The sequence below is a fragment of the Diadema antillarum genome, unplaced genomic scaffold (genome assembly GCF_040938485.1).
Source record: "Diadema antillarum isolate AM-2024a unplaced genomic scaffold, OU_Dant_1.0 seq00000031_RagTag, whole genome shotgun sequence".
Classification (NCBI taxonomy): Eukaryota; Metazoa; Echinodermata; class Echinoidea; order Diadematoida; family Diadematidae; genus Diadema; species Diadema antillarum.
In genome coordinates, this window is record NW_027271147.1 from 12,208 (window position 1) to 28,279 (window position 16,072).

General features: G+C 39.9%; 1 protein-coding gene across 1 annotated transcript; it reads left to right on the forward strand.

Annotated features, from left to right (window-relative positions):
* Positions 1 to 762: 762 nt before the first annotated feature.
* Positions 763 to 15,084, forward strand: LOC139725296 (E3 ubiquitin-protein ligase MGRN1-like). Its single transcript, XM_071636385.1, has 15 exons — positions 763 to 955; positions 2,919 to 3,037; positions 3,708 to 3,805; positions 4,396 to 4,524; positions 5,610 to 5,727; positions 6,288 to 6,354; positions 7,222 to 7,385; positions 8,078 to 8,195; positions 9,288 to 9,335; positions 9,751 to 9,830; positions 10,879 to 10,972; positions 11,824 to 11,887; positions 12,658 to 12,895; positions 14,022 to 14,202; positions 14,819 to 15,084. The coding sequence occupies exons 1-15, from the start codon at positions 868 to 870 to the stop codon at positions 15,082 to 15,084; spliced, it is 1,872 nt and encodes a 623-aa protein (XP_071492486.1). The 5' UTR covers positions 763 to 867.
* Positions 15,085 to 16,072: the final 988 nt, after the last annotated feature.

The following is a 16,072-nucleotide window of genomic DNA, read 5'->3' on the forward strand; positions in this document are numbered from 1 at the left end:
GCTCTAGGGCTGGCAATATGGATTGGTCAGAAGTAACGTACATAGACCCTACATACTTGTAAGTAGCACACGTACATGCAAACGTGTATAAGTGCTCCGTACCGTACGGATGTACAGTACGGTCGATAAATAGTAAACACTGTAGAATACTAATAGATATAAAGATCAGTGCTGCAGAACCAGGGGTGCGAATTGTTTTTGCCGACGATTTTGTGTGTGTGTGTGTGTGTGTGTGTGTGTGTGTGTGTGTGTGTGTGTGTGTGTGTGTGTGTGTGTGTGTGTGTGTGTGTGTGTATGTGTGTGTGTCCCTGGTGGAAAATAGAAAAGAATAATTATTTAGCGTCCGGCGTTGAGGTCGCTAGCAGACTGATTTTTTTTTTTTTAAGGATCTGAAGGGGGGTGCGTTCGCACCCAACGCACCCCCCCTGGTGACGCCCATGGTGACAGATATCAACTGGGACGTTTTTTGAAAGCTTGACCGTTTTGGAAAGTAAGTTTGTCTATCCTAGATAATCGGTTTCTTTCAAGAGTTGCGGCACTTCTTTCAGTAGCAAAATACAAGTGTATAAACAAAACATACAAATAGACAAACAAACAAACAAACAAACAAACAAACAAACAAACAAACAAACAAACAAACAAACAAACAAATCCCCTGTCATCTTCCTGGTGTTGATCGTACAAGGCTGTGGAAGGACCTTGTTGACATGAATCAGCTGGCAGGTCATAAGGTCACTCAGACGCCATTTTGTATCAGGAAGATTTCGCCACTGAGTCTCTGGCGAGACGACACTACAAGACAAATATCGCAAGAATCTGTGTTTACGGAAAATACGGTTCTGGGATTGCGACTCAAGTGTCATCAAGATGGGGAACTTCCAAAGTATGCAGAATTCGAATGTCCAACAGGTGGAAATAGCGGCAAATTCGGCGTACAGATACCCACCGAAATCAGGTTCGTTACAGAACAAGTTGCATCACAGTCCCAGACATAGGATATTGTGTATGGCTTTTCACATTTTGCTGACACTGTTGACAATGTTGTGTTGTGATGATGGCAAGATGCTGCATGCTGTTACACTTAAACTGGTTTTTTAAAGGACTGACTGTGACCTGTGTATTTAATATATACCTGTGTACATAACTTAACTTATATTTCGCAAATGCTAACAGTTGTTTGAGCGGACTATCAAGAAATTTCAAATTAAAAGAACATGTGAAAGTCTTTGACTTGTAAGTTATAGAGTCTATATGTATAGTCTAGATTCTAGCTATTTAAGTGGTTGCCATGCCATGCAGTGCAAAGGGCAACAGCATGGTCAGTAAATTAGTGAGTTAATTTAGCTAAAGTCACTCTTATTAACTTATGTTCATGTTCAGACTTTGTTGAAGCTGGAGTTTAGACGGCAATCCTGAGTTTTAGGGAACTAAATCATTTTAGGCTTTTCAGTTTTGTAAACTTTTTTTGGCACTGGAGTCGAACCCTGCTGGTGTGTGTGTGTGTGTTTTGTTTTTGTTTTTTGTTTTTAAATGTACCGTTGTACGAGTAGAGTAAATGTCCCAGTTTGCGGCCAGGCACTAGTTCAGTGGTAATTTACAGCATATTTGGTAATAATGCTGAACACAATGACACACTCTATACACGTATACATCACATTCACTAACACCCCACACTGCTAATCAACAAAAATCAACCGATGACATAGGCAAAATCTCCAACCAAAGTGAAATATTCTCACCTAAACAACGACATCTTGCATCCACAATTGTATTTTTGGTACTTTTTAACATCACAGTTAAGGAACAAGGGGTCTAAGGAACTGGATTTTTTTTTTTGTCATTTTCCCAATGTTCATGGATTTTGAATACATGTCCTCACATGTAAATAGAACTTTCGCAAGCCGATGTGGGCCGCCATTTTTTTCTGGAAGTGGATGTTACGATCGAAAAAATACAAAAACATGAAAAAGACAACAGTAACAGCACCGCAACTGCATTCCCCGTTCGTGGTCAGTGCACGCGCGCCAGCCCTTTTCACGACATGCTTTCGCAATGGGACTTGGCGCTTATGCAACATTCGCAAGCCAAATGAAGGCGTTCAACAGAAGATCACGGAGCACACGCGTATCGCGTAGGAATTGTACATCAGGCCGCGAACCGGATTACCACGGTCGTGAATTGGCGGACGCTGTACCGGATCGCGGCCTTGGTCTTTTTTTACTACTGCGATGATCATTGGTCTTGTGATGGTGACAATAATGTAAATTGGTAAGTGGTCAACCTCTATGATATAACCTGGGTTAAAGCAATTTGCAAGTTTGCGTTTCAGAGTGGAAAAAGCCTTATGCGGCCGCAAACCGGGGCACTTACTCCACAGCTGTAGATCTGTTTGTGTTGTTGTTTGAGTTTATTTGGCATGTCATTCCCAAATAAGAATATTGTATGCCAATATATGACATTTACACCAGCACAGATTTGATATGATTCATTTTCACAACCAGTTGTGGACAAAGTTTCAGCTGATACCACTACACAATGTGGTCTGATTGCCTGGTGTGCAGTGTGGAGTCATGCGACTGCTCAGATGTGCTAATGTGTTGAGTGTGCTGTGGGCTTTACTTACAGTTTGACTGGTTCAACTTCATATCTCTAATGGACATTCTGTTCAAAATTAGGCAAAAAAGAAGAAGAAGAAGAAAAATTACCATAGGCTTCAGTTTGTATGAGAATACATGTACATTGTATCTGCTGAAGTCGTTAAAAGTGCTAAAATTTATGTGCAACCATGTGATGAAAGTCCATTTTGTGATCATCAGAGATCAAAATATGGAAAGTGATAAAATATAAAATTACACATATGTACATATATAGTCCATTTGTTTCACCTTGATTTTGTTTCTTGGTCTGTGTCATTCAAGGATGTTACTTTGGGAGCCATTTTAGCATGGGAGGCCAGCGCTTTGAAACACCGCAGCCAGAAGCCTACTTATTTGGAGAGAACACTGATGTGAATTACCTCAACTCAAGACCAGCACCAGTAAGTGTTCCTGCCTTTTGGGTTGGAGCTCTCTTTATGAACTAATTCTTGTCTTTACATTGATTGTAAAATTGTGCTGATAGATCAGTTAGATTTCAATGTTTCTGTGAGGACATCACAGCACACCAAGTATTGTTCATGAGTATCATCCATAGATTCAGTTATACCAGTTCAAGTACCTAGTCACCATTTTTTGAAAGATATCTTATTCACAAGAGTTTGACATTTTACACATTGTACGATATTCTTTCTTGAGTATACTGCTGCTACTCTGTACTCCTCAAAGCTAGCCTGGATGGTCTTCTCAAACATGACTCAGCAATTGCTCTGCTTCAGTGTTGTCTGTTCTGTGTTTGTGTTTGTTGGTTTGATCTCATCATGGAGAAAGACTACACACAACTGTAAACTACAGTTATGATACATTGTAGCAGTCTTAAATTACAAATCCCCTGCTTTCTATGGAATGGTAACTTGCTGTGGCACAATGTATTTGAATATACCATGCATCAAATATATGAGCCATTGGACAATCCAGTCTGTCTGCTGAACACACCTTTCATCTGCCTTGTGAATAAACTGTCAAATTTTTATTGCCATTGCCTGCCAGCAGAATAATGTTGATTAATGCATTCATGATTCGATTTGTGTATTTTTTCCCTCCCTATTGCAGTTTCCCTACACAGCACCTCAGCCAAATGAACCCACGAAGACACTGAAAAGTTTGGTGAACATCCGGAAGGATTCTCTCAAGCTTGTCAAATCTGTGAGGTGCGTCAATGGGAAAATCCTTTTCACTTCATTCAATAACCAAGATGGAAGCAGAGTTAGAGTACCAGCCGTCTATTGCCAGCACTTTGTTATTTAATTGTGAATGTGAATGCAGTGAAAACTTGGTATGATTCATTTTAGGATCATCCCAAATGTGGCAAATCTTACAAATAAGTATACCCCCATTTATATCACATGTTTATCTTGATGGAAATTATATAATCTTGAAGCTATTGGTTCTTTCTGCTTCATGTTAGTCTTGAAGAGGCCATAAAGCGTGAAGCAATGGATAACATTTTATAACAAATCCCAACGTGTATGACCGAAAAGGTTATGTAGTATGTAACAGTAGTGACAGGATCTGAATCTGACTGTGTGTAAATTAATCTGACAGCAAGATTGTCGTATTGGAGTCCTTTAATAGACTGTTGTATAAAGCTGAAAGACTGCCCAAAAGATGACAGGAACAAATGAAGAACAGAAATCATGCAGGGACTCTTACCTTTCACATTATAAAGAACTGTCATTGCACATGTTAGCTGTCTCTGATTTTCATATTTTATTTCTTTTTGTATTGTATATTCCTGCAGTCCACTGGAATTGGAACCAGAGCAACAGAACACACGCTACTCCATTGAATTCATCTTTGACAGTGAGGCCAAGACCGCCATCACAGTCTACTTCTTTGCCATGGAAGAGGTCACTGGAGGAAGGGCTGTGTGAGTTTTTAGTTTGACATGCCAGGGTGGTCCACAACTTGAAATTTTAGCATGTTGCAAGCTCACAATCTGATAATATTGCAGAAATTGAATATGCGCGGAGCGCACACGATGAGTACATAGTACGCAATATTTTGCTGCTTATCTCTCTTTGTGCTGCTTACATTCAATGTTCTCTCTCATGTTTTATATATCTAAAGTACCTAGTAGTTTGATGTTTCTTATGTTATGCACATGTTTTGCACATTTTTGAATACTTTTACTTTGAGCTTGTTGCAAATTCTTGAGGATGTTGCATAGCATGTTGCTGGCTTTTTAGGATGTTGCACAAGAATTTTAGCATGTTGCAGCGACATGCTGAAACCCCTCGTGGACCACCCTGCATGCCTACAATATTTGTCCTTATCTGTATGATTATCTTAATAAAAGATACGGTACAGTGCTCACTGCATAATTTTGAGCCGCTTTTAGCAGGAACACCACACAAGTGCAGTGAAATTGCAATGGAACAAAATTTATTTGTGATTTTGCAGTGATATACTTCTTTAACCAGTTGAGAACGGATTGGTTTTGCTATAACTTGCATTTCCCATAGACACCTGACTGAGTATTCTCAGGACTTGTCCTCAACAGGTTCAGAGGGAGGTGTGTTACATATCAGTGCAAGGCAGAGTAGTATGTGTCATAGTAGTATTTACAACATTAGTCTTCTTTCAAGTTGCTTAGTTGACAGTGGTAACAGCTAAATATATAATATATTCCTTTCCTACTCGCAGAAATTTTGCTGAAATTGAAATGGAACATTTGAGCAGGTGTATGACTTATAAAAATTGCGTGATTGTATTACATGTCATCCTCATATTGTATTTTGTAGTTATTTATGCAATATTGCATAATCAAACAATAGTGCAATGAATCTGACTATATACAGTATCAGATATATATCTATATTTTCACATCCACTTATCGTTAATCGAAGCAACATGTATCAATAGTGGTGTGTTCAGATTGCCACTTGTATGACTCGATACTGAGTGTGTCAATATGATATAAATTATGATTGTATGTCAATGTACATCACACAGGTACACTGCGAGGAACTCTATGCTAAGGTCGGAGACCTTTCGCTATGAGAGGGGGGCCAGCCAGACCTTTGCCCAGCCAGCCTTCACCTTTGACCCCTCAGAGTTTGATGAGGAAGAGGTAAGCAACCATTTTGATACAGTCCCTGTTCCCCTCAATCTCCTTGCAATGTACATATTATATGTAAAAGTTTTCTTGCGGTGATGACTTGCTGGTTTGATTGATTTAGGAGTATTCAGGTATTCATAACATAATGCTGCTTTCCATGAAATATAATGATATTAAACAGAATAATATTAGAATGATAATAGAATCCTAAGTCTTGTTTTTTTTTTTTTTTTACATTTATCACTGATCATACATGTCACCCACCAGTTTTTGTCAGAAGATGCAGCAAGTATTTTAAAGCAGTAGTGGGCTTGTCAGAATATGAAATTGCTCTGGACGACTGAACTTGTTGGTGTCGGAGTAGATACATTGTACTGCAGACAATTGCGTCTGTGTAGCATTCCCTTAAAAGCTTCTGGCTTGGTATCATCTGTACAAAGAAATCATCCTCGTCTCTACCCAAGTTCCCAGTGGTGCACGTTTGTCGACTTTACAAGTGTCTTTTATTGCATGCAATCTTTCATCAATGCCCAAGATTTACACCAAGTTTTGATTCCCTTCCGCATGCCCAGTTTAACTACGACCCTTTGAAGGACGTCATACCCGTCGTCATACAGTGTTGTGTCGAGGAAGGAGAAGGTATGTCCATGTTTCTCTCAGTGGGGTAAGAATACCAGAGGCTGTCTGAGATCACAAGCTGCATCAAAGTGCAAATATCTCTGTCATTTTCTTCAGAGATTATTTTGAAAAATGGATCTTTTTTCTTTGTTCTTAACTCATCTACACATATATTTTAGCAAGCAGGACAATGATAGTGTTATCTTCTTGACAGCTAGTTCTACACTAGATGTGAACTGGGTGAATGCAACACAAATTATGCACAAAGCTGGACCATGTGATATTGATATTCATTCGTATCGATGTATGGCAATAAAAGTTGTATAAAGCTGCAAATAGTCAAGCAGAATGTATTGCCATATGTGAGAATAGATAAAGATGTGCAAACATATTTATGTCTCAGTGCATGCACAAGTGTATACTCTGTGTACACTTCAATTGCAGTACACCAAACTAATATGCACATGTTTATGATGTTTTGCTGTGGTGTGATTTCTAGTCAGAAAATGTGAAGATTTAAAATGCACAAAGTTCATCTTGCTTGACTGGGCATAGAGAGATCTAGTTGTGTTGAAATGTTCCCCTTCTGATAGTACAGGGAACCTCTGGTACAATGAGATCGCCAATTTTTACCATGTTATAGTCCGTACCTTGTTGTAAACATGCTAGAAAAGAGACCAGCTGAATAAAGGAAGAGAAAATCAGGATTGCCGAATTTATCTTATTAGAAGCGGTACCCCATGATAAGCATACTCATTATAGCAGGGTTTAGCAGTAGTCTATGTTTTGTCAGACTGATCACAAAAAGCAGTGCCTCATCAGTTTCCCTCTGCCGTCATTTTGGTAGAGGGTGCTAAGTGTTGGTCTGTGTGTTTTCTTTCTTCCCAGAGCACTCTGGGCACTGCCATGTCCTGGTAGCCACCCTGGAGCAGGCTTCCGACTCCTCCTACACCATCAAGCCCCTGAAACAGAAGCAGATGGTGGACGGGGTCTTCTACCTCCTCCAGGAAATCTACGGCATCGAGAACAAGAACAACCCTGACGCTCCAAAGGTCAGCAGTGTGTGGTCAAATCTCATTTTAATCCTTTCGCAGCATGGCGATTTTCGGGGTTGGTGGGGCAAGTAGATCTAAGGTTTATGTTTCGGGGGAAGGTTTGAAGAAATTACTGTGAAGTTCCGTGTATAAGACACACTTTTTTTTCGTCAGAAAATATGAAAAATTGGGGGTGCGTCTTATACACGGGTACAGCCGAATCACAGAAAAAATTCTGTCACGTACACCCAATTTTATTAGGTCAACTTGGGGCCATTGCGCCCATCGACATCTGGAAGGTAAGCAATCATTAAAACTTACCCTGGTAATGATCAATTTCTATGCAGCTCACAGTGATGTCATATTCACAAAGACAATAATGAAGAGTCTTGAAATTTCGAAAATCATGTATGGATACTGTGTATGCTTGGATTAATATTTTGTTGAAAATTATATCTGAATATCTTTTGTAGACAAATCTTGCTTGATGCTGTAATTGTGTGCACAAAGTTCTGTGTGTGTGATGAAAGCGTTGAATGTAGGGTTTACATAGATATATTAAGTTCCAAGATTCTTTCTCCTTCATGTATCCATGATAATGCTAGTCCTCTCTTTCACACTGAAAGCAATTTCTGTAAATTTCCCAGGCCCCAGAGTAAATTCCTGTGACATTCCAATCATTGCATACTCTGTGTCTTTTCCAACCATAGTTGGAGGAAGAGGAGGAGTATGCAGATGACAATGGATCGGACTGTGTGATTTGCATGTCTGATGCCAGAGACACACTCATCCTGCCATGCAGACATCTTTGTCTCTGCAATGGATGTGGTAAGTCTTGACAGACTCTCCTGAACTTGAAAGTACAACTTGTATCCTCACATAAATATAGATGCATGTAGTGTAGGTTTTTTTTTTTTTTTTTTTTTTTTTTTTTTTTTTGCAATTTACTACTCAGCAGAGTATAATGCATGAGAATTATTTATTTCTATTTATCTTCTTTTTTTGTTGACATATCAGATGTATTGCATGGACTTAAATGGAATGTACAACACAGAAATGATAGTACTGGATGATGGTGTCCTGCAGAGCTCTCAGAATATATGAATTTACATGAGCATCCTGTTAATCAAAGTAATATTATTTGTGATGATACACATGTTTTACTCTATTTAATGGAGGCTAGCTTTACAGCATATTTATTGGTAGTTTGTTTTTATGTTTCAGATTTGGTATAGTAGTATTGGAAAAAAAGAAAATGTCCTACTCAGAGTACTGACACCTGCACTGTGCAAAAATATGAAACTTATTTTGTGTTTATGTATATGACTTTCAGTGTAAGAGACTATCAATAACTCTCCACTATTGCAGATCACATTTTATCTCAGACCCTAATTTTCAAAGGATTTACAACGTTGCACACTGGCACTGGTCTGACAGTCCCTAACCAGTAAAAATCACTATCAGACCAGTAACTTTTTCAGGAATGGACCAATAATACATGGAAAAACTGGGAACCTACTGGTCCGACAGACAGGTCGGACCAGTAGAAAAAAAAATGGTTAATGTGCAGCCCTGGGATATATGTGCTTGTTTAATATTAATTGATTACACACTTTGGTGACTGGTGGAGTAAATAGATGCTCTTGTAAAGATGAGATTCATTATTCCTTGCTATTTGAGATGAGTCAGCTGCTGTTACTGAAAGTTTTGTGGTAAATTCAGTTTTCATTAGTATTCACAGAGTCAGTGTTATCTGAAAGGGCTCTGAAGAAAATATTGCAGTGGCGTGACAGGTCATGGTGAAAGGTTGAATGGTTCATTTGTAGTGGGCTGTACATCACAAACCTCATCACTCTGTTTTTTTGTCCATGACCTGAAAATTTTTTTTAAGAGCATTCAGTATGTTTTCTTTCCATCCAGCTGATTCTCTGAGGTACCAGGCAAGTTGCTGTCCCATTTGCAGAGCACGTAAGTTAACGCTCCCATTCACAGCTTTGCTGAAATTTTTAAAGTGCTTCGCATGGCAGCTTTGGATGTTTGTGTCTCTCTGTCTTCCAAATGTTTAACATGATAGTATGCCTGCTATTGTTATAATTCTCACCCATTTCTTGTAGTGATTGTGTTTAAATTTCATTGTCATACCAAAGTTAGGTGATTGATTGGAAAGTAGTTAAAAGAGAGATATGAATGCCAAGCTTGAATACTTTATGAGGATGACCATGCATTTGAGCCCCCCCAAAAGGAGTAAATGAAATGCATCCCTCAAGTAGAATGGCCAAATGCATGTGTGAAGAAAAACGAAAGTAATGCACAATCCTTGTTCTTCAATCTAGGCGCACTTGAAGTCATAGTGAGGTTTTCCCACATTGTCATTTGTCCACAGCATTCAGGGCGTTGCTTCAGATCCGTGCTCTCCGCAAAGTGACGGGAAACCCTGCTCCACAAGACGATGATGACAATTCTGTAAGCCATTCGTTCAAATCTCCTCTCACAAATGTTTTTTTTCTTGGTATCTGTGTGCTGGGCACTAAAGTATAAGGCTGACCAGGGAGGTGGGAAGAGATATCTGATAGATTATCTAACTGATGTATGATCTGCTTGCGCCCTAGATATTGAGTTCTGTTTACAGATAAAATTTGGTGACAATCATGAAGGCTGAAGTGGGCTTAAAATTTGCGGATGAAATTGTATCATCAAGAATTATGACTTTCTGTGTGCAAGTGGAAGCGTGTCTGTTCATGTAGTAACTGATTTCCCATACCAATAGACAGAGCGTGTGATAAGTTTCTGACGTTTGTATATGGCTGAGAACGCAGCCCAATCAAGGAAGCCCGATTAATCTCCTGTGCTTCCTTTGTAAGATAGAACAAACAGGGTGAAGAGATTGAGGATGATTATCTTGGCGCCTGATTAGAGTTGTTGGTGATAAGAGGATTTGACAGTCGGTATACAGATGTGCATTTATCACCAAATGGTTGCAAACAATAGCCCTATTGGTTGAAGATATATATATTTTTTAATCCCTTGACTAAAAAAAAAAAAAAAATGTTTGATTCAGATGAAACTTCTACCATTTTTTTTCAAAATCTACTTGTACTTTGTTTTGATCAAATGAATCCTGAACGTTAAATTGAATTGTGATTCATGGTTCTGGGATGACAGGTTGTTCTAGGAATATTTGATTTGACCATCTGGAGTGGGGTGTAGAGAGAATAAGATTCATGTGTAAGTCATGTATCATATAGGTTGCTCACAGATTGGTTAATCAAACCATAGGCAGGGCTCGACACTAACGGTGGCCCGGTGGCCCGGTGGCCCAGGGCCACCAAAAACACACGTAGGGCCACTAAAATTTCAGAAATAAAGAATTTGGTGGCCTGATCGGGCCACCAAAAACGGTTGGATGTTTGCCTTTGGGCCACCAAAAATAAAAGTTAGTGTGGAGCCCTGCCATAGGCATTGTATCACCCTGTTTTTTTGTCTGTTTTGTTTTGTAAATTTCTCACCACAGATGAGTCAGGAGAACGTTCCACCAGGCTACGAGGCTATCCCCCTGGGAGAGGCCCTCAATGGTCCCAGCAAGACCAACGTCCAGGGAGCAGAGGGTATGTTTCTTTCTTGTCTTTTACCTCCGCCAAGGAAGGAGGAGGTTCAGCGATCATTGGCGTTGGTTTGTCTGCTTGCAAAATAACTCAAAAAGTTGCGTACGGACTAAAATGAAACTTGCATGAAAAGTCAATATTGACACAAGGAATGCCTCATTGTGGTAGCGATCTGGGAATTTTAATGGATTTTTGTAGGATTTTTCCTCTTTTGACATATAAGGTCAACGAACTTGGGGTTCAAGCTGTGCATACTGGAGGTTTACATACGCGCACTAAAGCGAATGCTTTGCTCCGGTGGTGTGCAATGATGTAAACAAGAGGCTTCTATTTTTATCTTTGGGAAATAGATTGCATGCGTGCAAGGATGGAAGGTTAGCTGGTGTGGCGGAGGTCTGTGCTCTCTGAGTGCTTTTCTAGTTTATATGTCTTCCCCCTCCAATTCACAGAAACTTGATACTTGAATTTACTTATGCTAGAGTAAAATGTAATGCATTAAAAAACATCTTTTGGCATTGCTGTAAAAAAAAAAGGCGATGAGCTAAGTTTATAACAAAAATTTAAAGAAAATAACACATGCAAATATGAAAATTAAATCAAATGTGGTATATTCCAAGGATATTCTCACAAGACTGTAAGCAAACTGAAGCTAACCTTCACGCACAACCTGAACCCGATGCAGACATAATCTGATTATGTCATTTTGAGGTTGTAAAATAAGACACATAACTGTGCAATATATGCAACAAAATTCTAAGGAAAAGTCTAAGAATGCAAATGGTGGCCAACATGTTTGCAAGGGCACTCAGAAGGTAACACCATCTTTCTCTTGACATTTTCTGGTTGTCTTGTAGGTGGTGCCACTGGTGGGGAATCTTTGTCACGCTCTGGAACAGCTGAAGGTCGGAGGAGGAAAAAGTATGGCCATTTTTTTGTCTTTCTTTTTTTTCCTTTCATATGTGATGGGTGATGAAATATTCCTTCAGATTGTCGCATATAGAAAAAGAGGAATATTTTTTTTTTTTAGGTATTTAAGTAAAAATATACATGTCACAATTACCACATCAAATATTGGCAAGAAATATTCCTCTCTCTGTCTATGATATCAAGCTCCTTGTTTGTTGATTTTGCAGAGCAGTCATTTTACAATATTGGTAGGACGTCATGTACGTTCAAGTTCACACGTTCAAGTAGAATGTACATGTATACCAGATGGAAGTGAACAAAACTAGTAGTTTGAACCACCTAGATACAGTGACTTCCCATGGTTGCCTTGATCTACATGCCTGAAATGTACAGAGCTTACTCCTTTCTCATTCGAAATTAGGAGAGTTTAGACTAAGTGATACAACGTAGGTAACAGCTGAAATGAGATAACTGGTACCAGCAGTTTAATCACCCACCTCGTACAGAGAACAGCCTCCATGGTTTGATGCAAAGAACAGTGAAAGTGGAAACTTTTGATGCTATTGTAATCCCCTGTGTTAAACTGAGTGAATGTTTTCAACCATGCTGCAAAAATGGCCTCCTTTGGCAGTCCCTTTTAGTTGTGGCACAAATGGTAAGCTATAACCATCTCAAACAATTCCAGGACCTATTTGGGTTCGATTTGAAGTAGCAAGATAAAAAAAAGAAAAAGACAAAACATCAAGGTTTATTCTGGTCATATGCCATCATCTTTTCTGCAGGAAGAGCCGCAACAACTCACTGGCGTCCCTGCGGAGTCGTGGCGGCGGGGCAGCCGTGCCCGCCTCTGCCGTCGAGCAGGCCAACTCGTACCAGGAGGTGAACGAGAAGAACGAGCTGCGGGTGGACGTCAGTGGGAAGAAGGGCAAAGGGGAGGAAGAGGATGGCATCCCGGTCATCAGGAGCACCAACCTCCAGACCCCGCAGAAGACCACCGCTCCCGTGTCTATCGAGAACCTGGTGAGATTACATGTTTGTGTCCTCCTCTTTTGGTGCATTTATGCCTATTTATTTATTTATTTATTTATTTATTTATTATTATTTTTTTTGGGGGGGGTATAATCGTCGTTTTGAAATGCGGTGATTGCAAAATATAGTTGAATCCTGACTCACTTTGACATAGACGGCATTTCAAAACACCGATTCAAACCGCACAAAAAGGCTTGTTTACGATCGCTGATTCTCTCTTATCATGTTTACTGAGGAAGCATAAATGCAAAATCACGTATACTGAAGAGCTCGCTGCAATAGGGATTTATAGTTTTTAAACAATGCACAATGCATGTTTGCAAACTCAGCTCTTTATCGAGCTCGAAAAAATTGAGCATACACATTACCCCATGAACTGCATTTTGGATCAGCGTTTCAAAATGCTGATTGATCCTTTGCAAATTGAGTGTAAATTGTTTACAGGTATTTACGCAGCACACACGTGGCAGAAGAATCTTGACTGGAGTTGAATGTTACTGATGAGCATGCACTTCAATGCGCATATTCGCTGGTAGGCAATTGTATTCTAGCAGACCTGCGCTAGTCGTTATTTTTAAAATGTACCCCAGTGGGTGGGCAGTGAATGAAGATCGATGTAATTGGGGCAACCTTCTCTCCCCATGCTTACAGGTCATTAAAGAGCTCTAGTGCAAGTTTGACCAAGACACAGCGTTTCAAAAGTTGACTGTTGGTTGGGATTAGTGCTTCCATGGATTAACATGGATTGACATTGGTTGTTGATGGTGATAGTGATGATTGTGATGATTGATGATGATGATGATGATGATGATGATGATGATGATGATGATGATGATATGATGTTAATGATGACAGTGCTATATATGCCACATTATTAATATGATAATGTGGGTATAAACACTGATAGTGTGTGATAATAGAAGTGATTGTAAGGATTAATCATGTCAAGACAAGTGTATGTATATTATTTTATTTATTGACAATGGAGAGGAAACATCTTTGGAGGAACAAAATCTAATCACAGACCACCTCAAGTAGACTTTCTATCGATGTTGAAGTAGTTCAATCTCAAGCATCCTTGCTGAGTCCAGATTTTCTTGGTATCGACCACTCACAGGGAAGTGCAGCGCTTGCACTTGAAGCCAACGCCGGGAATAACCAGGTGACCCCGTCGGCCCCAGTGGAGACCGCCACAGACCCGTTGACCACCGTGGATGACCGCAGCCCAGTGGAGGTGTTGACCCTTGAGTCAGAGCCCAAGCCGGGCACATATAGAGTGGACATGGATCAGCATGATGGTCAGTTCAGCCAGCGCCTCATCGCTATTCCCCTTTTCCTAACCACTTCATAGAAAATTATTATCATTTTTTTTTTTTTCATGGAAAATCAAGTCTGAGTGACCATGTTTATCACACATAAACATGAGACAGTTGGATGAATGATTGTTTGTAATGTGCTCGCAGATTAATTACTATTACTAATTTTTTAAGTATGTCGGTTTCTGTCATGCAGAAACATTGTTTAATTCTCTCTCAAGGGATTGGATGTCTGTGTTGCATCACTCCCAGTATTCTTCTTCAGCCTTGTGTATAATTGTAAGCTAATTTGGGGGTTTTGCTGGGGATTAGAAAACGCAGCAACACATAGTGTCTTAGACTCATGTTTCCATGTAATCAGTTTGATATGAATAATAACTTTATTTAGATATCATTTACATTCCTGGGAAAGAAGAAATTAGGCCCTCTTGGTTATTTGAATAAAATATAAAGGTGTTATATACCTACCATTTTACTGCATATGTTGTATCTCTTGCAGGGGCTAGCGTTGATATGCTTATATCATAGTTTTGCTTGAAAAAGCTGTGTGACCATCAAAGTATTCATCCCTCTCTTCATTTTTTTCTCCTTCGTACAGCCAAAGAACTTGACCAGTTGGACGCACCCACTGCTGTCTTTGTGGAATCGGAGGCCAACGGGATCGACGGTGTCTCCCAATTCAGCGGCTCCTCCCTACTGGGCGTCGACATGGACCTGCCCGGTACCCCCATCAGTGAGACTACCACGCAGTCCGGTACCCCGCGAAACAACAGCGGCGCCAGCAGCACCAACAGTGGGAGGCCACTGCTGTCGACGCCAAGTACAATTCAGCTGGAGGACTGTGCAAAGGATCCCATTGTCTAGACCCCCTTCCCTTCCCCCTCCCCCCCCCACCCCTGCCAGGACATGGTGATCATAGAACTTGGAAATTTCAACCCTTATGAAATGACACCGTGGTACCTCCAGATGAGTGTGGACTTCATATATTCTTTTCATTCATCCGCACAGGGATTTCTGTCCTTCGGGAAGTCGTCTTGGAAACCTCAAAATTTACCTGGATGATGCATATTCCCACATCTCAAGTTGGATTGGAAATCTTTCTTGACGAAGATTTAGCATCACGTGTAAGCTTAATGTCCAATGTTTTTTTGTTCATCAGTCAAATATTCTTAGTTACCTTCACGTTTTCCTTCTAGATCAACTCATTTATTGTAGAAAGAAGGATTTTTTGAGTGGTTTTTGGAACAGACAAAGCCGCTCCAACTCAAGAGTCGTTGTGAATGAAAAAAGTAATTTCATCCTGATGATACCAAGTAAAAGTTTTCAAAGTATTTTTCTCTCTCCATCACTCTAGTCTTGCAGTGAATTAGCGATGACCTGTAGCATGTGTGTATAGACCCCATCATCCACTGGTACTAATGGAAGCCAAGTGTATTCTGCATGTTGAATGTGAACATTACCTCTCCTCATTACGAAACAAGAAGCGACCTCCTATGCGCAGAGATATTTTCCAAAGGGATGGAATTGGTGGCCAATGAGGTCTAGCAATATCTCGGGCTATTAGGATGGAAATACTGACAACTGTGTACCGTATATCCTTAGCTAGAATGTCATTATATCCGTTTGTAATGTATGCATGCTTGTCCTGTGTAATTCCTAGCATCAATCACAAACATTTGTACAAGTCACATGAAGGCATTTTGTAGATAGTGGCTTCTGTGCTTATAGAGAGCATTGCGAATTCATCCTTATCCTAATTGTCAGATCATATCCTGTCATTTTCATCTATCCTGCTTGTTAAGGCACCATAGGGCATTGACACACAGCATTACATTCTTGCAATTGTCACATG